Source organism: Bacillus rossius, chromosome 18 (assembly GCF_032445375.1).
Source record: "Bacillus rossius redtenbacheri isolate Brsri chromosome 18, Brsri_v3, whole genome shotgun sequence".
In the NCBI taxonomy this organism is placed as follows: domain Eukaryota; kingdom Metazoa; phylum Arthropoda; class Insecta; order Phasmatodea; family Bacillidae; genus Bacillus; species Bacillus rossius.
Window position 1 is genome coordinate 19,548,170 of NC_086345.1, and position 26,548 is coordinate 19,574,717.

At 48.3% G+C, this 26,548-nt stretch overlaps 1 protein-coding gene across 1 annotated transcript; it reads right to left on the reverse strand.

Annotated features, from left to right (window-relative positions):
- Positions 1–851: 851 nt before the first annotated feature.
- On the reverse strand, positions 852–26,548 carry LOC134541337 (putative serine protease K12H4.7). The gene is made up of 8 exons (XM_063384756.1): positions 26,197–26,548; positions 21,931–22,112; positions 19,922–20,157; positions 8,999–9,134; positions 6,241–6,548; positions 5,386–5,518; positions 3,473–3,639; positions 852–1,700 (listed from the first exon to the last, which is right to left on the reverse strand). The coding sequence occupies exons 1-8, from the start codon at positions 26,407–26,409 to the stop codon at positions 1,561–1,563; spliced, it is 1,515 nt and encodes a 504-aa protein (XP_063240826.1). The 5' UTR covers positions 26,410–26,548; the 3' UTR covers positions 852–1,560.

The window sequence follows — 26,548 nt, forward strand, 5'->3', positions numbered from 1 at the left end:
TGCATCAGTGGTTGCGAAACATCCGCTAGAATGCGTCGGAACTAGTTTCTAGCCTCACGCAGGGGTCACCGTTTATTGACACGGCTGCCTATATTGATCCTTAATGGGATTCTGTTTGGACACGTTCTGGAATACGGCCTGCGAGTTAGGTCACGGGTGTATCTCATCAAGGCAGTGTTTGTTCGCTACCTTACCCGAGCGTCTCTGAATACCGTTGCAGCGGTCAGGTCCGCTGCCTTCGAACTTCGCGCTTCGCCGCGGGCGTCGGCGCATCTTTCCCTCCCTCCTTCCCCCCTCCTAGTGTTGTGTATTGTTTCCCCTGGCCAATCCCTCTCGGAGTTGGCGCATGCGCGCAGTGCCGCGCCGATTCCATATAAGCAGCCGTCAGGTTATTATGCGGGCGATCTAGTTAGTCATGAGCACGTAGTCTTCATGTAGAGTTTTCTTCATCAACGATGTGAGGGTGACCTTGGGGGGGGGGAAAGCCATGTAAGTGTCATATCTGTTGAGTGAGGCGGTGGCCCTTGCCATAATGTAATCGGCGAACTTTTAACTTTTGTTTCTGCTATCTAGCATAAATTCTCTTTTCGGCTGCCACCTCCTCGTTATGTTTCGATTTAATTTCCTGTCGTTTGCTTTTTCACACATTTACTAATTTCTACCAATTGGTTACTCAGAACTGTTCTCCCCGAGAAGTCGATAATGACATTGATAACGATAGGCTTTCACTGTCCATAGACATCCTGTAACCTTTGACCGTTGTGTTGTGCATTATGTTGGCAGCTGCTTAGTCAATTTCGATGAAAGTTCACGTAAAAGAGTTTTCCTGCTTAATAAAGAAAACGATAGGCTAAAAGATAAACAAATTTTTTTTATTCATGCATCAACAATTTTACAAAAAAAATCGTTAGACAACCCCAAAAAAATAAATAAAAATAAATTCACTGGCAGCTAAGACAAGAAAGCAGCTGAGATCAAAAACCTATAACATACATAATTATGCGTGGGAGTGGGCATGGGGCTAGGTACTTAATGTTAAAGTGAAATCAAAGCATATTTTGAAATTGTGTCAAATTCTGGGTCTTAGAACTCCAAAGAGTTGAAGGGAAAAAATAACAATTGCCATATGCTAATGTAGGATTAAAAATTATTGACATTTTTGGCATACGTAGCAAAGAGAGCTAACTAAAAAAAAAATCTGTACTTTTCATTTGAAATAATGTTTTGTTTCCGAATGCACATAAACATCAAAGAAAGTTGAGCAACCTAACTTACTTATTCTTTACAAACGTTGGAATCAAAAATGAATTTTGAAGATAGCGTAACTTATAAATAATAGTCCATTTGACTTTGTATTTTCAAAGCTTTGCCCACCCCTACAAAAGATAGTTACCCCCACATAAAATAAAACAAATATGAGTATTTAGTTACATGTTTTGCAAGATTGAATAACAAATAGTTGGCAAGAACAATATAACCATTCATCACTTGTAACCAGAGTTATATATCACTTGTCCGAGCACGTGGCATGTGCCCACACTTGACTGCCGCTAGCGACTATCAGACGGGAGTAATCACTGGATCGAACAGATCGTCGTCCAGCCACTGTCTGATGAGCCGGCCGATCTCGCTACGAGCGGCCGTCAGCTGAGGCGGATCGGTCGGCAAACTGGGGTACATGTTGGCGCAATGAGCGGTTCCTGGAACAATCAAAATTCTCGATCTCGCTGAGAATGACCAAAAAAATGTTATTTTCAATTATATGAAGAACAATTTCAAGCACTTATTTACAAAATACCAGACTCAAGGCTTCATCATGATGTAACATGCTGTAATAATTCACTACATTTTATGAGGAAAAGATGTTTTCTAAAATGTAATTATTTTTTTAAAACGTGTATACAGTATTTGGTAGGAGGAATCTTCAGAATGGAACGGAAATGTGTAACTGTGGTTGTGCCATCTTGCACTGTTTTAGTGAATTTTAACAATATGGGCAGTAATTAAATAAAATTCCCTTGTTGGAAAATCGGGCCCAAATTCGGCATTTAGTAATTTTTTTCAAGTCATTTTTCTCTTTTATCAGAGCCATTTCATTGACGTTGACCAGGGCTACTCCCTCCCTAAGCCCGATGTGCCTCACGCCACTGCCGACACCCTCTGTTTCAAACCTCCCGCCAACAAGTGCGTGTGAGCGTGTGTCCAGTCTCACTGAGCGAACCCTTTTGCGCCCACCCTAACTGGAGCAGTGGAGACTGCATGTTTTTTAAATAACGTAACTCTAATATATCTGTAATATGTAATCCTTAAATCTTCATTAACTTGCAATTTTTTAAAAGGTTTTAATAGTTATGTTTAACTGTCTTTAATATTAACGTACTAACGGTAAGTTCAGCACTTCCTGCAGCCATGACACCCGGGGCCCGGGGCAGTCTCTTCCGTTCGCCGTGCGGGGTAGGACGCACCTCAGCACCTCGTCGACTTCAACTTTTGCTCGGAACCGATCCGTTAACATCCGCCGTCGTAACTATTTTTTTAAACCTTTTTCAATCAACCTTCGAGGCCTACCCCGGCGGCAGACTGTTTAACTTGATTAATTAACGCTCCCCCGGAGCATTTTTAGATTAATCGGCGGACTTGTACTTTCGGAGCCGGGCCACGCGGTGTCCTGGTCAGCAAGAAACCTGGACTATGTGCTGTTTCCTGTGTGCGTCTTGAGTGTACGTGTCGGCGCCAATAGAGCTCAATATTCACTAGACTCGTTGCACTTTAATTCTCGACCACGAGTTTCCCAGCGCAGAGACGGAGGTGTTTGGGGCGCCTCGAGACCCCACGAGCAGTGACACAGCGTGCCCGCCGCTGAGTGCTAGCGGGGGGGAAGTCGAGCCTAGCTCCACACGGGTCACGAGGGTGAGCAGGTATGCGGGTACTGACGTCTGTCGGGAGCTGGTTCCAAGTAGTATTCATACATAGTTAAAAACTTCATCCTTTTTAAAGTATTTATGCTACTACACAACTAGAGGTGTACGAGTGTTCTAAGAATGTTCAATATTCGTGAATAATTTAATGTTTGATATTCGATTGAACATTTCAAATTATTTGTTACCGATAAACAGGCCTACCCCATGTCTGACACATTCACCAAAAATAATTTATGGAAAAAAAAATGTAACCAAATCAACAAAAATACTTTCAAATTTAAAAATATTCTTGTTTAAGAAAATGCATGTCCAGTTTTTTTTTAAATTAATTTTATATAACACCTCTATGAAATGGTTCCATGTAATAACTCTCTGTTTTATTTTACTGTATTTTTGGATCGATTATTCTTCAAATCCTGTGAAGCGAGGAGGGGGGGGGGGGGGGGAGAAATCATTGTATGTTAAATGTAGAAATTAGAAAAAATGTTCAATATTCATGAATATTTTGTATGATTGGATTCGAATGATGCCTCATCACAACCTTCCCTCACCTTCGATGAAGATGGCAGGCGCGGACGACGTGTTCCTGGTGATCCCCAGGGCGTGCCACGGGTCGATGGAGCCGTGCACGAACACGACGTTGGAGACGTCCACGGACAGGGCCCCGTACATGAGGTTGGTGCGCTCGATCCCGGCGCTCAGCAGCTCCGCGTCGAACCTGGAGCGAGACGAGCCGCGTGGTTACGGAACTCACCCGAGGGGGGGCCCGTCTAGGCGGGATGATGAGCGCGACGCTCGCCGGTGCTTATAGCGCGGTGTCTCCCCTGGACTGGCGCGCAGTCTTCTCGTCGTGCATATGAGCGGCGACCGTAACATTATGTGGCACAGATAGGAAGGTGAAGGTGTAACTCAGCGTCCCTCAAGTGCTTTCGAGAATATGGTCTGGTTGTATTACGCCTAAAATTTACCCTTAAACACATTTTAGCCGTTTTAACTCTTCTGAAAATACATTTCAGAAACTTAATCCGAAATCAAAAGTACTTTTCGGCCTTCAGAAAATTCTTAAATGCTTTTCGAAAGCAGACCCCACTCGGATGTCATGAGTAGTTTTGAAATTGGGTTGTTTTTCCTGAAGCTCTGTGTGTGTGCCCGGGTAGGTGGGGCCCTTTAATATTAAGAGACGTCTCTTGTGTATACGCGAGAACAGAGTGCACGGTAAGTTAGATTGTTCACTCCATTTTTCATAATTTATTCAATTGTAAGAGGTACCTTTGTTGACATTCAAATTATAATTTTATCAAAATGAAGGACTCAAAAGAAGTGTGCTTCTCTGAACTGATGGTTTATCAGATAAGATTAATAAACGTAAAATCTGCTGTAAATAAGATCAAGCATAAAAGAATGGAGTCTTCAATCCAATTGTAGCTTATTATAATGCACAAAACGTGACATTAGAATTTAAGTATTAACAATTTTTTTTTTTGTTGGTTCACACACTTGTACAAATATTATTATAATCATGAAGTATCAGCATGGAAATTAAAAATCATTTCCTAGAAAGTTGGTTTTTATGAAAATATGGTTGCAAAAAAATTTGGTTTTCACAAAACATTATGTTGTGAATACCATATAGACTGTGCTATAAAAAAATGTTATCATAAAAAATTTTCCATGGCTCATTTATTAAATCTAGTTGCATAAACAATTTTTACAAAATGGTTTTTTTTTTAATTAGCATTTTGGCTCTTAAAAATTATTGCGTTTAAGTACGTGTCTTTTTCGGAAGTTTTAACCGAGTGTGGTGTTTTTGATAGTTATTTTTGCCTCTTCCCATCATAACTCAGAACATTTCTATCTTGTATAGAATAGATAGTCAATTCTTCCTTATCAGTTATAGGAATGATGTTCATCTTTTATTAGCATTGAAAGTTATTCTGTCATTTTGGTTGCATTTACCTTAAGTTTGCTTTACGATGGAGAACGAAAAATGGCAAACACGTGACAGTCCACATAAACACATGTCCATGAAATGCAAAAAAAATTTACTTTGTATTGCTAACAATGCCAATAAATTGTATCGTAATTCAAGTGTAGTCATGACAAAACCAAGATTACTGGAGAAACTATTAATTAATATTTATTGCTCTTCGAAAACTAACCAAAAAATTATGTGAATTTTATTAGTGTCCAAATTTAGCATATTAGTATATAGCATTAAACAGAAACTTCAGTATCTATTTGGCATTTATAGCAATTGCCATAACCAGGTACCTCTAAATACTGAATGATTGGTAATCTTGTATCAAAATATACTTTTGCTACTGCATTAGCACTTGTACCATATGCCAATACAAAAAAATTATTTTATTTTTGTCATCATCAATTAGTCAGTCGTCGGCCAGCAGTAAGTAAGTCATCCCTCGTCAATCATCAATCATAATCATCATCACAGGTATTTTTTCACCTTCTGCCGAAAATGTCAGAGCACTGCTGAATATAAAATTCCACTGGGAATTTGTCGCCAAAAACCTGCTCCTTCTGACTGGACGTTTGGAAGAAGCCAAATTCGGTGCAAGTTTGGTACGTCCACTGGCGAGCTGCAAAAAACAAAAATGCAGTCAAAATTTAAAAGTTTATTATTATTTTTTTAGATTTGAATTTCATTTTGGTTAAATACTACTTAAATCCATAATATAACTTGCATTTCGGTGTCTACTGTGTTTTGACAAGCTTTCAGGTGTTACAGTACACTCCCGATTATCCGCAAAATTAAGTGGCAGGGCCACCGCGCATGGTGAAAATCGCGGATAATCCGCAAAAGAGCCGAAAATGGGAAACAAAAAAGGAAACATTAATTTCAACTTAAAAAAATATATACCTTTATGTACAGTAAAAGTTACAATCAAGAGCAAAAAATTTTGTAAATGATGCAAAAAATTTTTTAGTATTGTACTGAATAATTCACATACAATACATTTCAGTAATGTAAACATAAAAGTGCTCAACCATAAGACTGGAAACAAAGCGCGACAGAGATAAAAAAAAAAAAATAGCAACGCACGCCAGCCCATACTGCGCGAGTTCCGAGAAGGCCTGTGGCAGTTTTACTGCACGCTGCGCACGACACACTCGTCAGTGGAGTTCAAATTTGCTCACTTGTAGTGAAATACAGATTTACATATGTGCTGTATTTTTTTTTCGTAGCATGCGCGGATGACGGATAGTAGGGAGTTCACTGTTATTTCGGTTTCATGGCGATTCATGGCATGATCTCGTCCGAGCCTACAGAGAGGGGACTGTAGGACAGGGCCCGTGCTACCTCCTCCGCTGCCCCAAGAGGTGTTGCGCATCGATGCCAGCATGCGGGCGTAGGAGAAGTCGAAGCACTTCTCCCCGTACGCGTCGAGCAGCATGTTGCTGACCCGGGCGTAGCGGCGCACCGCCGGGCCGACCGAGGCGTCGGTCATCACGCCGCAGACGACGTCGATCGTCACGTTGGCGGCCTTGGCGCCCTCGAACGCCCGGTTGTCCTTGTTGTACTGCACCACGCCGGCGAAGTTGTCCGCCAGCGTCACGTACAGGTTGGCTATGTCGTTGGCGTTGTCGGGGTCCACGTCGTTGCACAACCTGCAAAATCGTCCCTCTCTCTCGTCCGCCCGTCAGAACATCACCAAGCTTCACTCTCGACGGACGGATCGATAAAATTCTTTATTTATGAATTGTAGCATGCTCAGGGGCGCAACAACTAAATTTCCAAAAGGGGCGGGGGGGGGGGGGGCAATATACCTTTTTATAAAGAATCATCGATCCCCCATATTGAAGCGGGGGGGTGGGGGGGTCCTCCCCCGGGAAAATTTGTATTTCAAGGTGGAAAATGGTGCTATTTATGCAGTTATATTATCTAAAAATTGATTACACAGCACTTTCTTTGCCCCCGTTTGCCCCCACTTCAAGGTTTTATAGGGGGGGGGGGGGGCAAAATACCCTTGCCGCCCCCCGCCCCCCTGTTGTTGCGCCCCTGTAGCATGCCTACCTACGGCTAGTAGCCTTAGATGGTAGGTACAATACAAAAACACTAATTAAAAAAAAAACAACAGACAAAACAAAACATAAAACAGTACACAAGAGGAAAAAAAAATTAAAAACATGACACATTTACAAAAAAAAAATTACAAAAAAGTGCAAAATTGACATTAAACAAATAGACAACATAAAATAATTATTTGACCCTCTAATTTTAACTAAATTAAGGTAAGGTAATTTTTGTTACAGTTATTTTATTAAATAACGGAAAACATTTTCATAGTTTTTGTGATGATTGTGTAAAATATCATTAGTTTTGGTTAGTGTACATAATAAAGGTTGCCGATGACTGTTGAATTAAGGTACTCTAATTCCAGTATTATAAAGAAGCTAATACCTGTTTAATGTATTCCGTAGCAGTTATGTACAAATATTGCATCTAATATTTCTCTTCTTGATAACAAAGATCCAAGAAGGGTGTAATCTACATATTTATTAAAAATTCAAATTCAAAAATGTCTTAAATGCATTGCCTGTAATTTAAAGGTTTTTTTTAGTTTGTTTATTTGTTTAGCTGCTTCCATACTAATTTTTTTAACTAACTTGTATTTTGACACATTTTAAAGTTTCATATTTGAAACAAAAATTGACAGATAGACAAAAGTATAATTAATAACGTCGTACAGTAATGCCAAAATATTTTTTAATAAATATCAGAATGAAAAAAAAAATTAGTTAAATGCTTGGCATACACGATCATCAAACTAATAAACCTTCACAAGCAAAGTTCATTGGCAGATTACAAATAAAACAAAAAATTATGACAGGTGTGATCACTGTGAATCACTTGGCTTGTTGAGAGACGGAAGGATGGGGAACAGATGGATGGTGGACAGACAAATCCGTAAATCATCTTTGCAATAATGACACAGAATTGACAAAATAAATTGTGAATTTTAAAGACCCTTAAAAACTGTTGAATCCAAGATGGCATCTTTGGCTCGCATTTCTCTGGGTTATCTTAGTTGTAGCGACTTTTAATTTGTTTCGCAAGTTGATTTTCAAATTTCAATTTTGTTCTGTTGGCAGCACAGCAATAACGTACCCACGAAGTGGGATCACGTTCTTCCTGTAGACTGCAGTCGCAAAGTGTGGGTGCATCCGTTAGTAACCAACCCTATATGGCTTTGGAGGAGGGGGTGGGGGGAATTCATATTCTATTTTTTTTTTTTTTTTTTACTGGCTGTGTATTGAAAGTGTAATAAATTTACTTTGAATGCATGCAACTACTTAAAACGTGCACGCAGCCATAACCACAAAATGTTGGTCAAGGTTTTGAAAATGGAACAACTTAAAATATACTTTACTGTATTCACCCACTTACAAATAGCACATTTTATGCTGGTTTTTTTTTTTTTGTAACATGTACTGCGATCCTTGTGCAAATGTTTTTTTTCATCTTGGGTAGATAAATTTAACATTGCACTGTGTGGTCAAATATGTGCATAAATAACTAGCCTGTTTTGGTTTCTAATAAATATGTCAGAAGTAAGTGTAAATTGTTTGATTAAAATATCTCCGCAGTGCGAGTAAAACAACATGAACTGTGCTGTTAAGATGTGTTTGCCGTCTGTCGCGGCTACCCGACCGTCACCGGTAAGTGATATGGCGGGGGGAGGGGGGAGGGGGAGAGAGAGAGAGAATAAGAGAATAAGAGAGAGAATAAGAGAGAAAGCAAGAGAGAGAGAAAGCAAGAGAGAGATAGATGTAGAGATATAGAGGTAGAGAGAAAGAGAGAGAGAGAGGTTCATTCATATAAAGACTTAACTTGTATTCTACTGGAGACAGATATATAGTGCGAAAAACATTCGAAAGCAACCCTTACCGTTAAATGTTAACTATCTTTTTTTCACCAAAATTATAGATGTGACTCATATGCAGGGTAAATACGGTATTGTTATTTTTATTTTGACATCTAATACATATATACATAAATGTGACTAAATTTAATACCTAAATTTAAATAATTAAGCATAGTTAAGAAATTTCCCTACCTGAAAAGAGATTTCATGGTATTAAGACCTACCATGTCTCTTAATAGAAGGTCTATTTGTCGAGTTGCATTCTGGATGGCTTCTACACAGCCCTCACCTGTAGTCGACAGACTTGCTTTCACAACTCCAAAATAATCTAAATAAAAAAAAAAAAAAAAAAAAAAAAAAAAAAAAAAAAAAAAAAAATCATTATTTTGATAGTGCTATATATAATCCTAAAAAAGTCTTAAACTAAAATTAAAAACAAAAAATTAATTGGTTGTCTGTAAAGTTGGTTTACGGACGATAGTTTAACGTGACAACGTCATAACAAAACATTGATGAAATGATTGCATACTTTTATGAATAAAATTGAATCATTTTTATTGAATTATCACTATTTTGTATGGATACAAAGAAGGAGTAAAATGAAATATACAATTTAATTGATAAATTTACTTTTATTTGCACTCATTAATTCAAATGTGTTTATTACTTTAACGAAGAGATTATTTTAACTATAACTTTTATACACGTTTGCTAATTAACTTTGTCGTCGCCCAGGTTTTTCCCCAGGAAAAGTGCAGCTGCCCGGCTGCTCGTGGTAGAGGGGGTATAGGCCTCGTGGCCTCCGGGGAACGTCAACCTGGTGCCCGAAATGACTAATACCAAATTTAACGATCGACTCATGATTTATTAGCCCACTAACACGGAATACTTGGGGCTGGCCCCGTTCCTGCCTGCGTCCGTCTGGGGTGAAGCCCGGCTCCGTGGGCTGTGCCACGCCGTTCCGTACCGCACCGAAAGTCCGTGCGACGCTGGCACTGACACGATAACTATTAACTTCCCAATGTTCAGGATAGGTTTTAAGTCTCTGTAGGTTGCAAGCCTTCTCCCGCGTCTCAATCGTGACCGCTTGTTAGGCAACCGCGCCACGAGAATCTCCCGCGATTCACGCGACTCTCCGCGACTACTCCTCGGGGCCGCCTACCCAGCGACTACTCCGCAACTACTCCTCGGGGCCGCCTGCCCAGCGACTACTCCGCAACTACTCCTCGGGGCCGCCTGCCCAGCGACTACTCCGCGACTACTCCTCGGGGCCGCCTGCCCAGCGACTACTCCGCAACTACTCCTCGGGGCCGCCTGCCCAGCGACTACTCCGCAACTACTCCTCGGGGCCGCCTGCCCAGCGACTACTCCGCAACTACTCCTCGGGGCCGCCTGCCCAGCGACTACTCCGCGACTACTCCTCGGGGCCGCCTGCCCAGCGACTACTCCGCGACTACTCCTCGGGGCCGCCTGCCCAGCGACTACTCCGCAACTACTCCTCGGGGCCGCCTGCCCAGCGACTACTCCGCGACTACTCCTCGGGGCCGTCTGCCCAGCGACTACTCCGCGACTACTCCTCGGGGCCGCCTGCCCAGCGACTACTCCGCGACTACTCCTCGGGGCCGCCTGCCCAGCGACTACTCCGCAACTACTCCTCGGGGCCGCCTGCCCAGCGACTACTCCGCGACTACTCCTCGGGGCCGTCTGCCCAGCGACTACTCCGCAACTACTCCTCGGGGCCGCCTGCCCAGCGACTACTCCGCGACTACTCCTCGGGGCCGCCTGCCCAGCGACTACTCCGCGACTACTCCTCGGGGCCGCCTGCCCAGCGACTACTCCGCGACTACTCCTCGGGGCCGTCTGCCCAGCGACTACTCCGCAACTACTCCTCGGGGCCGCCTGCCCAGCGACTACTCCGCGACTACTCCTCGGGGCCGTCTGCCCAGCGACTACTCCGCAACTACTCCTCGGGGCCGCCTGCCCAGCGACTACTCCGCGACTACTCCTCGGGGCCGCCTGCCCAGCGACTACTCCGCAACTACTCCTCGGGGCCGCCTGCCCAGCGACTACTCCGCGACTACTCCTCGGGGCCGTCTGCCCAGCGACTACTCCGCAACTACTCCTCGGGGCCGCCTGCCCAGCGACTACTCCGCGACTACTCCTCGGGGCCGCCTGCCCAGCGACTACTCCGCGACTACTCCTCGGGGCCGTCTGCCCAGCGACTACTCCGCAACTACTCCTCGGGGCCGCCTGCCCAGCGACTACTCCGCGACTACTCCTCGGGGCCGCCTGCCCAGCGACACCTCCGCGACTACTCCTCGGGGCCGCCTGCCCAGCGACTACTCCGCGACTACTCCTCGGGGCCGTCTGCCCAGCGACTACTCCGCGACTACTCCTCGGGGCCGCCTGCCCAGCGACTACTCCGCGACTACTCCTCGGGGCCGCCTGCCCAGCGACTACTCCGCGACTACTCCTCGGGGCCGCCTGCCCAGCGACTACTCCGCGACTACTCCTCGGGGCCGTCTGCCCAGCGACTACTCCGCAACTACTCCTCGGGGCCGCCTGCCCAGCGACTACTCCGCGACTACTCCTCGGGGCCGTCTGCCCAGCGACTACTCCGCAACTACTCCTCGGGGCCGCCTGCCCAGCGACTACTCCGCGACTACTCCTCGGGGCCGCCTGCCCAGCGACTACTCCGCAACTACTCCTCGGGGCCGCCTGCCCAGCGACTACTCCGCGACTACTCCTCGGGGCCGTCTGCCCAGCGACTACTCCGCAACTACTCCTCGGGGCCGCCTGCCCAGCGACTACTCCGCGACTACTCCTCGGGGCCGCCTGCCCAGCGACTACTCCGCGACTACTCCTCGGGGCCGCCTGCCCAGCGACTACTCCGCGACTACTCCTCGGGGCCGTCTGCCCAGCGACTACTCCGCGACTACTCCTCGGGGCCGCCTGCCCAGCGACTACTCCGCGACTACTCCTCGGGGCCGTCTGCCCAGCGACTACTCCGCGACTACTCCTCGGGGCCGCCTGCCCAGCGACTACTCCGCGACTACTCCTCGGGGCCGCCTGCCCAGCGACTACTCCGCGACTACTCCTCGGGGCCGCCTGCCCAGCGACTACTCCGCAACTACTCCTCGGGGCCGCCTGCCCAGCGACTACTCCACGACTACTCCTCGGGGCCGCCTGCCCAGCGACTACTCCGCGACTACTCCTCGGGGCCGTCTGCCCAGCGACTACTCCGCGACTACTCCTCGGGGCCGTCTGCCCAGCGACTACTCCGCGACTACTCCTCGGGGCCGTCTGCCCAGCGACTACTCCGCGACTACTCCTCGGGGCCGCCTGCCCAGCGACTACTCCGCAACTACTCCTCGGGGCCGTCTGCCCAGCGACTACTCCGCGACTACTCCTCGGGGCCGCCTGCCCAGCGACTACTCCGCAACTACTCCTCGGGGCCGCCTGCCCAGCGACTACTCCGCGACTACTCCTCGGGGCCGCCTGCCCAGCGACTACTCCGCAACTACTCCTCGGGGCCGCCTGCCCAGCGACTACTCCGCAACTACTCCTCGGGGCCGCCTGCCCAGCGACTACTCCGCGACTACTCCTCGGGGCCGCCTGCCCAGCGACTACTCCGCAACTACTCCTCGGGGCCGCCTGCCCAGCGACTACTCCGCAACTACTCCTCGGGGCCGCCTGCCCAGCGACTACTCCGCAACTACTCCTCGGGGCCGCCTGCCCAGCGACTACTCCGCGACTACTCCTCGGGGCCGCCTGCCCAGCGACTACTCCGCAACTACTCCTCGGGGCCGCCTGCCCAGCGACTACTCCGCAACTACTCCTCGGGGCCGCCTGCCCAGCGACTACTCCGCGACTACTCCTCGGGGCCGCCTGCCCAGCGACTACTCCGCAACTACTCCTCGGGGCCGCCTGCCCAGCGACTACTCCGCAACTACTCCTCGGGGCCGCCTGCCCAGCGACTACTCCGCAACTACTCCTCGGGGCCGCCTGCCCAGCGACTACTCCGCGACTACTCCTCGGGGCCGCCTGCCCAGCGACTACTCCGCAACTACTCCTCGGGGCCGCCTACCCAGCGACTACTCCGCAACTACTCCTCGGGGCCGCCTGCCCAGCGACTACTCCGCAACTACTCCTCGGGGCCGCCTGCCCAGCGACTACTCCGCGACTACTCCTCGGGGCCGCCTGCCCAGCGACTACTCCGCAACTACTCCTCGGGGCCGCCTGCCCAGCGACTACTCCGCAACTACTCCTCGGGGCCGCCTGCCCAGCGACTACTCCGCGACTACTCCTCGGGGCCGCCTGCCCAGCGACTACTCCGCAACTACTCCTCGGGGCCGCCTGCCCAGCGACTACTCCGCAACTACTCCTCGGGGCCGCCTGCCCAGCGACTACTCCGCGACTACTCCTCGGGGCCGCCTGCCCAGCGACTACTCCGCGACTACTCCTCGGGGCCGCCTGCCCAGCGACTACTCCGCAACTACTCCTCGGGGCCGCCTGCCCAGCGACTACTCCGCAACTACTCCTCGGGGCCGCCTGCCCAGCGACTACTCCGCAACTACTCCTCGGGGCCGCCTGCCCAGCGACTACTCCGCAACTACTCCTCGGGGCCGCCTGCCCAGCGACTACTCCGCGACTACTCCTCGGGGCCGCCTGCCCAGCGACTACTCCGCGACTACTCCTCGGGGCCGCCTGCCCAGCGACTACTCCGCAACTACTCCTCGGGGCCGCCTGCCCAGCGACTACTCCGCAACTACTCCTCGGGGCCGCCTGCCCAGCGACTACTCCGCGACTACTCCTCGGGGCCGTCTGCCCAGCGACTACTCCGCGACTACTCCTCGGGGCCGCCTGCCCAGCGACTACTCCGCAACTACTCCTCGGGGCCGCCTGCCCAGCGACTACTCCGCGACTACTCCTCGGGGCCGCCTGCCCAGCGACTACTCCGCGACTACTCCTCGGGGCCGCCTGCCCAGCGACTACTCCGCAACTACTCCTCGGGGCCGCCTGCCCAGCGACTACTCCGCAACTACTCCTCGGGGCCGCCTGCCCAGCGACTACTCCGCGACTACTCCTCGGGGCCGCCTGCCCAGCGACTACTCCGCAACTACTCCTCGGGGCCGCCTGCCCAGCGACTACTCCGCGACTACTCCTCGGGGCCGCCTGCCCAGCGACTACTCCGCAACTACTCCTCGGGGCCGTCTGCCCAGCGACTACTCCGCAACTACTCCTCGGGGCCGCCTGCCCAGCGACTACTCCGCAACTACTCCTCGGGGCCGCCTGCCCAGCGACTACTCCGCGACTACTCCTCGGGGCCGCCTGCCCAGCGACTACTCCGCAACTACTCCTCGGGGCCGCCTGCCCAGCGACTACTCCGCGACTACTCCTCGGGGCCGCCTGCCCAGCGACTACTCCGCAACTACTCCTCGGGGCCGCCTGCCCAGCGACTACTCCGCGACTACTCCTCGGGGCCGCCTGCCCAGCGACTACTCCGCAACTACTCCTCGGGGCCGCCTGCCCAGCGACTACTCCGCGACTACTCCTCGGGGCCGTCTGCCCAGCGACTACTCCGCGACTACTCCTCGGGGCCGCCTGCCCAGCGACTACTCCGCAACTACTCCTCGGGACCGTCTGCCCAGCGACTACTCCGCAACTACTCCTCGGGGCCGCCTGCCCAGCGACTACTCCGCAACTACTCCTCGGGGCCGCCTGCCCAGCGACTACTCCGCGACTACTCCTCGGGGCCGCCTGCCCAGCGACTACTCCGCGACTACTCCTCGGGGCCGCCTGCCCAGCGACTACTCCGCAACTACTCCTCGGGGCCGCCTGCCCAGCGACTACTCCGCGACTACTCCTCGGGGCCGCCTGCCCAGCGATTACTCCGCGACTACTCCTCGGGGCCGTCTGCCCAGCGACTACTCCGCGACTACTCCTCGGGGCCGCCTGCCCAGCGACTACTCCGCGACTACTCCTCGGGGCCGCCTGCCCAGCGACTACTCCGCAACTACTCCTCGGGGCCGCCTGCCCAGCGACTACTCCGCGACTACTCCTCGGGGCCGCCTGCCCAGCGACTACTCCGCGACTACTCCTCGGGGCCGTCTGCCCAGCGACTACTCCGCGACTACTCCTCGGGGCCGCCTGCCCAGCGACTACTCCGCGACTACTCCTCGGGGCCGCCTGCCCAGCGACTACTCCGCAACTACTCCTCGGGGCCGCCTGCCCAGCGACTACTCCGCGACTACTCCTCGGGGCCGTCTGCCCAGCGACTACTCCGCAACTACTCCTCGGGGCCGCCTGCCCAGCGACTACTCCGCGACTACTCCTCGGGGCCGCCTGCCCAGCGACTACTCCGCGACTACTCCTCGGGGCCGCCTGCCCAGCGACTACTCCGCGACTACTCCTCGGGGCCGTCTGCCCAGCGACTACTCCGCAACTACTCCTCGGGGCCGCCTGCCCAGCGACTACTCCGCGACTACTCCTCGGGGCCGTCTGCCCAGCGACTACTCCGCAACTACTCCTCGGGGCCGCCTGCCCAGCGACTACTCCGCGACTACTCCTCGGGGCCGCCTGCCCAGCGACTACTCCGCAACTACTCCTCGGGGCCGCCTGCCCAGCGACTACTCCGCGACTACTCCTCGGGGCCGTCTGCCCAGCGACTACTCCGCAACTACTCCTCGGGGCCGCCTGCCCAGCGACTACTCCGCGACTACTCCTCGGGGCCGCCTGCCCAGCGACTACTCCGCGACTACTCCTCGGGGCCGTCTGCCCAGCGACTACTCCGCAACTACTCCTCGGGGCCGCCTGCCCAGCGACTACTCCGCGACTACTCCTCGGGGCCGCCTGCCCAGCGACACCTCCGCGACTACTCCTCGGGGCCGCCTGCCCAGCGACTACTCCGCGACTACTCCTCGGGGCCGTCTGCCCAGCGACTACTCCGCAACTACTCCTCGGGGCCGCCTGCCCAGCGACTACTCCGCGACTACTCCTCGGGGCCGCCTGCCCAGCGACTACTCCGCGACTACTCCTCGGGGCCGCCTGCCCAGCGACTACTCCGCGACTACTCCTCGGGGCCGTCTGCCCAGCGACTACTCCGCAACTACTCCTCGGGGCCGCCTGCCCAGCGACTACTCCGCGACTACTCCTCGGGGCCGTCTGCCCAGCGACTACTACGCAACTACTCCTCGGGGCCGCCTGCCCAGCGACTACTCCGCGACTACTCCTCGGGGCCGCCTGCCCAGCGACTACTCCGCAACTACTCCTCGGGGCCGCCTGCCCAGCGACTACTCCGCGACTACTCCTCGGGGCCGTCTGCCCAGCGACTACTCCGCAACTACTCCTCGGGGCCGCCTGCCCAGCGACTACTCCGCGACTACTCCTCGGGGCCGCCTGCCCAGCGACTACTCCGCGACTACTCCTCGGGGCCGCCTGCCCAGCGACTACTCCGCGACTACTCCTCGGGGCCGCCTGCCCAGCGACTACTCCGCGACTACTCCTCGGGGCCGTCTGCCCAGCGACTACTCCGCGACTACTCCTCGGGGCCGCCTGCCCAGCGACTACTCCGCGACTACTCCTCGGGGCCGCCTGCCCAGCGACTACTCCGCGACTACTCCTCGGGGCCGCCTGCCCAGCGACTACTCCGCGACTACTCCTCGGGGCCGCCTGCCCAGCGACTACTCCGCAACTACTCCTCGGGGCCGCCTGCCCAGCGACTACTCCGCGACTACTCCTCGGGGCCGCCTGCCCAGCGACTACTCCGCGACTACTCCTCGGGGCCGCCTGCCCAGCGACTACTCCGCAACTACTCCTCGGGGCCGCCTGCCCAGCGACTACTCCGCAACTACTCCTCGGGGCCGCCTGCCCAGCGACTACTCCGCGACTACTCCTCGGGGCCGCCTGCCCAGCGACTACTCCGCGACTACTCCTCGGGGCCGCCTGCCCAGCGACTACTCCGCAACTACTCCTCGGGGCCGCCTGCCCAGCGACTACTCCGCAACTACTCCTCGGGGCCGCCTGCCCAGCGACTACTCCGCAACTACTCCTCGGGGCCGCCTGCCCAGCGACTACTCCGCGACTACTCCTCGGGGCCGCCTGCCCAGCGACTACTCCGCGACTACTCCTCGGGGCCGCCTGCCCAGCGACTACTCCGCGACTACTCCTCGGGGCCGCCTGCCCAGCGACTACTCCGCAACTACTCCTCGGGGCCGCCTGCCCAGCGACTACTCCGCAACTACTCCTCGGGGCCGCCTGCCCAGCGACTACTCCGCGACTACTCCTCGGGGCCGTCTGCCCAGCGACTACTCCGCGACTACTCCTCGGGGCCGCCTGCCCAGCGACTACTCCGCGACTACTCCTCGGGGCCGCCTGCCCAGCGACTACTCCGCGACTACTCCTCGGGGCCGCCTGCCCAGCGACTACTCCGCGACTACTCCTCGGGGCCGCCTGCCCAGCGACTACTCCGCGACTACTCCTCGGGACCGTCTGCCCAGCGACTACTCCGCGACTACTCCTCGGGGCCGCCTGCCCAGCGACTACTCCGCGACTACTCCTCGGGGCCGCCTGCCCAGCGACTACTCCGCGACTACTCCTCGGGGCCGCCTGCCCAGCGACTACTCCGCAACTACTCCTCGGGACCGTCTGCCCAGCGACTACTCCGCAACTACTCCTCGGGGCCGCCTGCCCAGCGACTACTCCGCGACTACTCCTCGGGGCCGCCTGCCCAGCGACTACTCCGCGACTACTCCTCGGGGCCGCCTGCCCAGCGACTACTCCGCGACTACTCCTCGGGGCCGCCTGCCCAGCGACTACTCCGCGACTACTCCTCGGGGCCGCCTGCCCAGCGACTACTCCGCGACTACTCCTCGGGGCCGCCTGCCCAGCGACTACTCCGCGACTACTCCTCGGGGCCGCCTGCCCAGCGACTACTCCGCGACTACTCCTCGGGGCCGCCTGCCCAGCGACTACTCCGCGACTACTCCTCGGGGCCGCCTGCCCAGCGACTACTCCGCGACTACTCCTCGGGGCCGCCTGCCCAGCGACTACTCCGCAACTACTCCTCGGGGCCGCCTGCCCAGCGACTACTCCGCGACTACTCCTCGGGGCCGCCTGCCCAGCGACTACTCCGCAACTACTCCTCGGGGCCGCCTGCCCAGCGACTGTGCGACTACTCGCGACCGTGTCTCCCTCGCGACTGACTCGACTGAGCGCTCCGCGCGCGGCGCTTCCCCTCCCGGCGCGTCTCTCCCTCCCCTCGACGTCTCCCACGGAGCACATGACGTTTCGCAGGCAGGGCGGGACCTCAGTCGCCCGGTGTACAAACACAACAATACCCTTCAAAAATATAAAAGATTACAGTCCGCTGAAAAAAAAAAACAACACACACTGGTATATCATTATGCCTAACTGGCAGGAGAGGCGTTGCCTCGTCATAACGGCCTGTAGGGAGCTAGGTAGGCACTTGGGTCGACGTCAACTTCTTCCAATCTGTGTTATTCTGTTAAAGATAGGACGATGATAGGAAAAGTAGGAAACGAATGGGAGTGTTTCAAGTTTAATGTGCCTCGAAAAAGTCAAATCGATGGTTCCAATCGAGTGGAAGCGTACAATGAGCAAAAAGGGACAATGTGTGTAACGGGACACTTTTTCGTGCGTGCAGCCAGCGTTCATCAATTTAGACGTTGTCACGTCAAAAAAGTTTGTTTTAATAACTCTCTAGCTGAAAATTTTTTTATTTTTACACATGGAAGTTTCTGACCTCTTGCAGCAAAGCCTGGGAAGGTTAAAGATAGTGGAAGACAAGTAACACTATAAGTTTTTATACATACTTCATTAATATTCTATTGTATATATATTTTTTAACCAGAGTATCCACACAAACTCCGCGATAAAATCTCCCTGATGTTCCTCCGAGTTTTACCTGACAAAAAATTAAAAAAAAAAATTTCCTCGACTTTAAAACCGATTTACACATTTTGCAATTTGTCGGAAAGAAATAAAGAAAATCCAGCCCTCACCATCCACACACTTTCCTTATTTCTTTTTATATTCACACACAACTTTGAATACATCATTTTCTAGTGTGTTAGAGTTTGCACCAATGCACATTAAAAAAAAAAAAATTCGGTTCACAGACTGGGTTATGACAGACCGGGGCATGACAAGGCTATGTTATAGTGATATTTACTTCAAATTTATCTGTAAATTACACCTAACACAGTACATGTTACGTACAACCTAGATAGTAGGAAAATAAATAATTTTACTAAACAGTTTTTTTTTTGACATCGCTTCAACCGTGTTTTTTTCTGTTATCCACCGGAAACCCTTTCTGGTTGTCGGGAGTCTAATGAATTTACGTATACAGGCGTATTTATGAGCTAAGTTTGTCGTAAGCAACTATACTAAGGTTCGGTATTTGAAAACCTCCCGAGGCCGGTCTCCGAATAATTTAATTAGGCGTTTTGCGACTGCACCCTCCCGAAAGGTCTTAAGGGGCCCGCCTACCTGGTCACACACACGGTGTGCAGAGCTTCAGGAAAAACAACGCGATTTCAAAACTACTCGTGATATCCGAGTGGGGTCTGCTTACGAAAAGCATTTAAGAGTTCGCTGAGGCCCGAAAAGTACTTTTATTTTTGGATCATGTTTTTAAACTGTATTTCTAGAAGAGTTAAAATGGCTGAAACGCATGTTTTCAGAGTACTTTTTAGGTGTAAAACAAGTGGTACAGATTCTTGAAAGCACTTAAGGGACTTGCATTACACCTTTATCTTCATTTCCCTGTAATATAAAAATACGGTCACCGCTCAAATTACTCAGTTATCAATTGACGGCGAGAAGGCTGCGCGCCAGTCCAGAGGAGACACCGCGCTAGAAGCACCAGCGAGCGTCGCGCTTATCATCCCGCCTCACTAACACACACACCCCTGACGAGGCGGGACCCTTAAAGGATCCATCCCTGTTCGGGAAGCCATTCTCTAACAAATTCATTCTGGTTTCTCGACCCGACGTTTCCTTGATTTTTTTTTTCCCCGAGGGTGTTGAAGAATTTCCGTTTGAAATTCCAGGTATTCCCCCCCCCCCCGTGATCCGGGAGTTGGGCCGCACCTCCGAAGTCGGCGAGGGCCAGCAGCGGCCCGCTGGTGGACACGGCCGCGTGCACCAGGTGCGGGTACTTGAGCCTCAGCCAGGCGGCCAGCGAGCCCGGGTACGAGCCCCCGAAGGCGACCCACTTGGTGCCCCGGGGCAGCTTGTGCTTCTCCGTCATGCCCGCGATGAAGTTGGCCGCGTCTGCCAGCGCCTGCTCGCTGCTCAGGTAGGCCAGGTTCTTGACGCTCGTGTCCCTGCGACAGAGCGTCACCATCATCCAGTGGCGTAGCCAGAATTTGTGTATGGGGGGTGTTAAGAAGCCCCCCCCCTCCAAGTATTAAAGCGGGGGTTCCGGGGGTCCTCCCCCGGGAAAATTTGGATTTTAAGGTGTAAAATAGTGCTATTTTAGCAGTTTTCGGTAACTAAAATTTAAATATTGTAATGGTAAAAGTTTTATTAATTTTTAATATGAACTTTGTTTGAGTGATTAATAAGAAATTAATTAATGATTTGGTGCTAAGGAGGGGGGGGGGGGGTTGAACCACTAACCCCCCCCCCCCCCCCCCCCCTGGCTACGCCCCTGCCATCATCACTCATTACTACCAGGTGAGTTGCGATAAAAACCAAAACAACACCAAAAAAAGCATGTCCATGCACCGAACAACACTAAAAATCCAAGCACCGCAACACAATACAACCGTTTTATTTAAAACTTAATTCTAAACGACAAATACATAATCTTTTAAAAATATTTAATTCAATGAAAGTTATTTATTTAGCATCGAGTTTGTACCACAATTTATGTAAAAAAAAATTGGATTTATTTTGTTAAATCTTGCAACCGTTATCAGTTACTCATTTTTACGCTACAATGTTGGTACATTTTTTTTTTTAAACAACCAAAGACTTAACGTATTTAATTTATTTGTTCTGAATAGCAAGACGTGCTTTTTAAAAATCGGTGCATCATGTCTCTGTCAAATTGACACTGTTTTTGGAGAGTTAATAACACCGACATTTAAGATATACCTTCAGTAATATGCTACCCTTTTTTTATAAAGAGATCTCCTGTTTTAAGAACGAAATCAGCCTGAAAATAAAACCATAACATGTTGTCTCTAACAATTTCTTATTTATCGTGTAACAGGGTGTCTCCAGAAATCTGTAATAAAATTTCCACCACACTTTTTACGGCCAAAATTACAATTTCCCCTAACTTTTCACACAAAAAAAATTATAATTTTCCTTTATTTACCATGAAAAAAATTACAAATATCCTTGACTTTTCATCACCAAAATTACAAATTTCTCTAATTTTTTTTTTAAATAATTTATACTTATAGTGTGATTGTCTTAAAGATATAAAGAAAATTCAGCCTTCGCCATCTTCTTGAAAGTCCTAATTTATCAGAACTCAGAACTTAAAATTTTTTAAATATGTAAAAACATGCATTAAAGAATTATCTGGAAAAGGAAGGGGGGGGGGGGGGGAAATGCTTTTGAGTCTAGGTGAATGCAGACTGGAGCATAGCATTTTCCCCAAAAATGTTTAACATCAAGGCGGAATTTCCATGACTTTTCCAGAATTTAAAGTTGATTCTTTAAACAATTTCCAATTCCTTGGGTTTTCTCTTACTTTCCAGAATATGGGCACCACCCTACTTAATAGAGGATTCACAACAGGGTGTCTACAAGTACCTACCTGATAAAACGATTCCAGGACTCTTTCAGAAGCCATTCTCACAATTTTTGTACAGCAGGGGTAATTTTTAATATATAACAACCAAAATCAACCCGCCACATGAAATAGATCTACTAACTACAGGAACCATATTTCTTAGTTAAGATGATTAGTTAAAAACAATTTAAAAAAATGATTAAATGAAGACAAGTGTCTAAGGAAAAAGTTAGCGAAAAGGTTTGCCGGAAATCGACATTTCACGACTTTCCGCACGGCCGGCGTTTATTTTCGGGAATTTTTATCGCTACTTTCGAGACACCGGTAGCCTCCGCTTGCCGGCACTCACTTTGTCGGGTGACTGTCGCCGTAGAAGCGATGCTCCAACTGGAAGCACAGGGCGTTGTGCTCCGCGGCATAGTCCAACCAGGAGCCTTGGACCATCCACGTCGCGTTGGCAGCACCTTCCCCGCCGATCAGGAGGAAAACGGGTCCTCCGACCTTGTAGAAGGTCGAATTCGTGTAATATTTCTGGGGGAGAAAATATAAATTCCCTGTATCGATACACAATGGCGTGTGAGGTAAATTTCTAGGAGGGGGGAGAAAGGGTGGAGAGGAAAAAATTTTAGGTGTGATGGGTAGTTGTCATCGAAAACGCACACACACACAGACACGAATCAAGAGAAATTGGCCGGCACCCCGCGGTCTGGGACTCTTTGCGAGCCCGCTGGATCGAAGGCACAGACAGGCACAGACAGGCACAGACAGGCGCGCAGACAGGCGTACGGACAGGCGCGCAGACAGGCGTACGGACAGGCAGGCTCGCTACCGGCAGCGACGGCAGTGTCAGTTCCGCGACACACTACTCGTTACTGTGCTGTCCGCACTAGCAACTGATCCGAGCGTGGGTAACTGTGAACGGTCATTTGGAATTCTTGAATTTTCTGGAGATGAATTTTGGAGATGTAACAAATGCATTCTTGTATATATTTTCTCTTAAACTTGATCGCAAAAATAGAAATGTTACCAATTTTTTTTTGCATCCAAAAAAATACCATTAATTTTTATGTCGGCATAAAGTTTATTATTTCATAAACCCATTTTTTTTTTCCGCAAAACAAGAATAAAAATTCAATATATCATAACTAAAAAGCAAACTGGAGAACAAAAACAAGCAAGTAGTATGTTTTCAATAATTAAGAGAGTTTTAGCATATCGGCTAGAATTGAATTAAAAAAAAAAAAAAAAATCCCAATTCTCCCCACTTATCCTGTGTATTTTGACATTAAGAGACAATGATAGCTCACCTAATTATTAACTGATAATTACAATATGCAGTTGTGCTTGGAATTAACTTCCTGATATTGCACTCAGTTAAATTACAGAAATTTAACATGTGAAAAAGGTCTGAATGATGTCAACTGTCTTAAGTAGGTACCTAAAAATATACCTTGCCATAAAAAATTTACCTAATTTTAGTAAAAAAAAAAAAAGCATTTGATGAAAAGAGTAATATTGCCATAAACAAAACATGACAAAAATGTTTGTTTTTAACATAAACTTGAGAATTTATATTTTACTAGATAATGCCTCAATCAATTTTTTAATTTATTAATAATGTAATTTTTTAAACGTATACTAAGCATCTCTCTTTATCTCTCTAATTCTCTATATCTCTCTCTATCTTTCTATTTATATCTCTATCCCTCTATATATCTTTCTACATTATATCTCTATATATCTTTCTAGCGGACCCGACAGACATTGTCCTGCCCAAATGTAATTTTTGTGAGATGTGGATATGGCGGTAAGTATTTCTACGCTGGACATTTTGTATCTTCTCATTATACATACCCCTCCTCTTGGGCACGCCACTGCCGTTACCAAAAACCTTTCCCATGGTTACGCAGAAGGCAACAACAATGCAAAAGCCCATTGCCATGGAGGCTAATTATCAACAATTATTAGTTTTTTTGCTTTTAAAGCGTATTTTTTTTAGTTTTTTCTTAACTCAGAATCGAGATAAAATATCCAATTGTGAATCTAAACCATCCTCGAATCCCCGTGAACTCACACAAAAAATTTCATCAAAATCGGTCCAGCCGTCTAGGAGGAGTTCAGTGACATACACACGCACACAAGAAATATATATATATATATATATATATATATATATATATATATATATATATATATATATATATATATATATATATATATATATATATATAAGAGATATATACATGAAGATATATATATATAAAGATATATATATATAAAGATATATATACTTATATATATATTTTTAATAAATTTTGAGTGTTTGGCCAAGTAAAAAAAAAGTACGCCTATACGGCAAGGAGTTTACTTAGCAGTTTTATTTGAAATTTAATTGTGGAGTTTAAACAAAAAAAAAAAGTCTTTGATGTTAGCTTATCTGCTCTCTCTATCCAACCATTATTGGTGTGTTATTTTGACAGGTGCTCAGAATAACATTTTAATCATTTCGAAAAAAATTCAGTCTCTCAGTTTTACCACAAACAAATTGATTTGCACCAATAGTGCTGATATATGTGCACCCTCCTGTGTTTTAACAGGAATTAAAATAATTAACAGATAGATATAGAGGCCTAGCCACTACAACTTCAGAGAAAATCTAAATTGGCCTTTTTTGACATGACAACGTCTAATAAATCGATGAACACTGGCTGCACGCACAAAATTGTCCCACTACGGATGTCCCACTACGGATGTGTTTACGCATGCGTGGCATCGCTCTGGTATGTTGCGGACAGTACAGAGAACTCGGCCGGCACGTGGTGGCGTACTGCTCAGGTTTCACCCCGCCATGCTGCAGGGATAGGCGGGTCGCGCCGGTTGGATCACGCCTGCGCATGTCGCCACACACGGCTTAGGGCAGACGACAACATAGCGGGGTTCGAGGTTATTGTTGTGCACCGCGCCACGGGAGTATATTCGCAAGGAAATGGCGTTCTTACAAGTACGTATTATTTTAATTACTAGTGTAAATCAGTATATATAAAAAGTGTTGTATGAGTATTGTTTTAGCTGTGTAACTAAATATTTATTGCTGGTATGATACTTTTCACGCTTTAGTTTGAAATTGGTAATGATTTGTCATGAGTTATTATTTGATCAACTAAATCACACACCGTATTATAAGTAGTTATGAGCCCACGAGCTTGTAAATATTTCGAGTCCAACAGAGAATATGCTGGTTAAAAGAAATTCAAACAAATATTGTGCGTGGAATATTATTATTTTAAACCATCTAAAACTATTATTCTCAAAATGGACTCGTGGTCGTGTGGTTAGCGTGCAAAGGTTATCGGTTCGAATCTCGGCAGCTGCGAACTTTTTTTGTACTTGTAAAAATAAATACGTCGCACGCAACATTTCAAAAGTAATAAATATATTTGAATTAATTAATGCAAATAAAAGAAAATTTATTAATTTAATTGTACATTTCATTTCACTCCTTATTTGTATCCATACAAAATAGTGATAATTCAATAAAAATGATTCAATTTTAATCATAAAAGTATGCAGAGGTAGATTTTATCATACAAAAGATAGAAAAATTTAAAAAAAATTTATTTCTCAAAGAATATAATATTTTTAATTCCTAAATGGTTTGGTCGCAAAAACCTATTACGGCTCAGTCTCAGGCCGAATATGATATTTCCTTTTCTTCTGTATCAATAATTTCATCAATGTTTTGTTATGATGTCCGTTAAACTATCATCCGTAAACCGACTTTACAGACTGCCAATTTTTTTTTTTTTAGCAGAATTTATACTCTGCATTCCATGGTTAGAGTGGAATGTTTTTTCCTTCTTATTTTAAATAATTAACTTATTTAGATACACAGTTGGTGTTAGTTCTTTTAAAATCAGAGTTGCACAGATTTTCATTATGCTCGTTCTACAAAGGCATGGAAACGGAGTTTGGTTCTCCCGGAAAATTTCACTATCGCGTCTGCTGTTTTTACAATGTACTGAAACGTAACAAATTTGCAACCAATAAGAATGCTTTTCAAGGTTAAGAAATATTTATTTTAAAGAGAATATATATAATGATTTGTTATTAAAACATGGGAAACATTTACATATATAATAAGAATAAATGTCAGTGAAATAACAGAACACAAAATGTTGAACTAGTAAAAACTTTTAAATTATTTAGGGCATAAACAAACATGGCTATCACCGCAGCCCAGTACTCGGCTTCTATTGTTCGCACGGAGCGACGTAGACGGAAGAGCTCAGAGCATTGCCCAGCTAATCCATAAGGGTCTGTCTCTGTCTGTGTGCTATTGTAAAATCACTGCTACGTGAGCCCCATCCCCATCTGTTAAGAGATCTGTTTCCATTTACGTGATCCGTCTCAAGTTTCGGTGTTATTGTAGGACAGGCCTTATGAAAACTGAAGGATTAAATAGTTAAAAATGTACATAGACTACCAATGTTATAGAATAGAAACCTAAATTAAAATAACTGCATATAAAATTCGAAAAAAGACTACCTGCTCATATGCCAGAAGCATTGCTGTTATTACATAACCAACAAAATATTAACATTTAGAGTATTAGTACCTGTTTCCAAGTAGTAGTTTTTGTAGGATTGAAATGGTCAAGTTTCTGTTCAAACCATTCACTTGGTGGGAGCTCCACTCCAGAAATATTCACAGCAGGAGAGCCCAACATGCCAAGTTTTGATCTTCCTTTTTGGAATATTTTCCAGCTCTTGGCTTGGTTCGTGAGTAAAACTAGCAAATGAACAACCGCCATTAACTGTGAGAAATGCATTGCGATGTGTAAATTGTGTTCTAAAGATTTAATTCAATAGTAATTTCCGCTAGTTAAGTAATGGTAGTTGCGCTAAGCACAATTGGAAACTCACTCTATCTATACGTCTATACTCTTAAAAGTACTACCATGAAAGTGG

Coding starts and splice junctions, on each gene's coding strand:
- LOC134541337 (XM_063384756.1), bottom strand. CDS start 26,409: ATGCATTTCTCACAGTTAATGGCGGTTGTTCATTTGCTAGTTTTACTC. Junction 5,519..6,240: donor CTCTTGGGGCAGCGGAGGAG/GTAGCACGGGCC, acceptor TGTTTTTTGCAG/CTCGCCAGTGGACGTACCAA. Junction 3,640..5,385: donor TCTGACATTTTCGGCAGAAG/GTGAAAAAATAC, acceptor GTCTCGCTCCAG/GTTCGACGCGGAGCTGCTGA.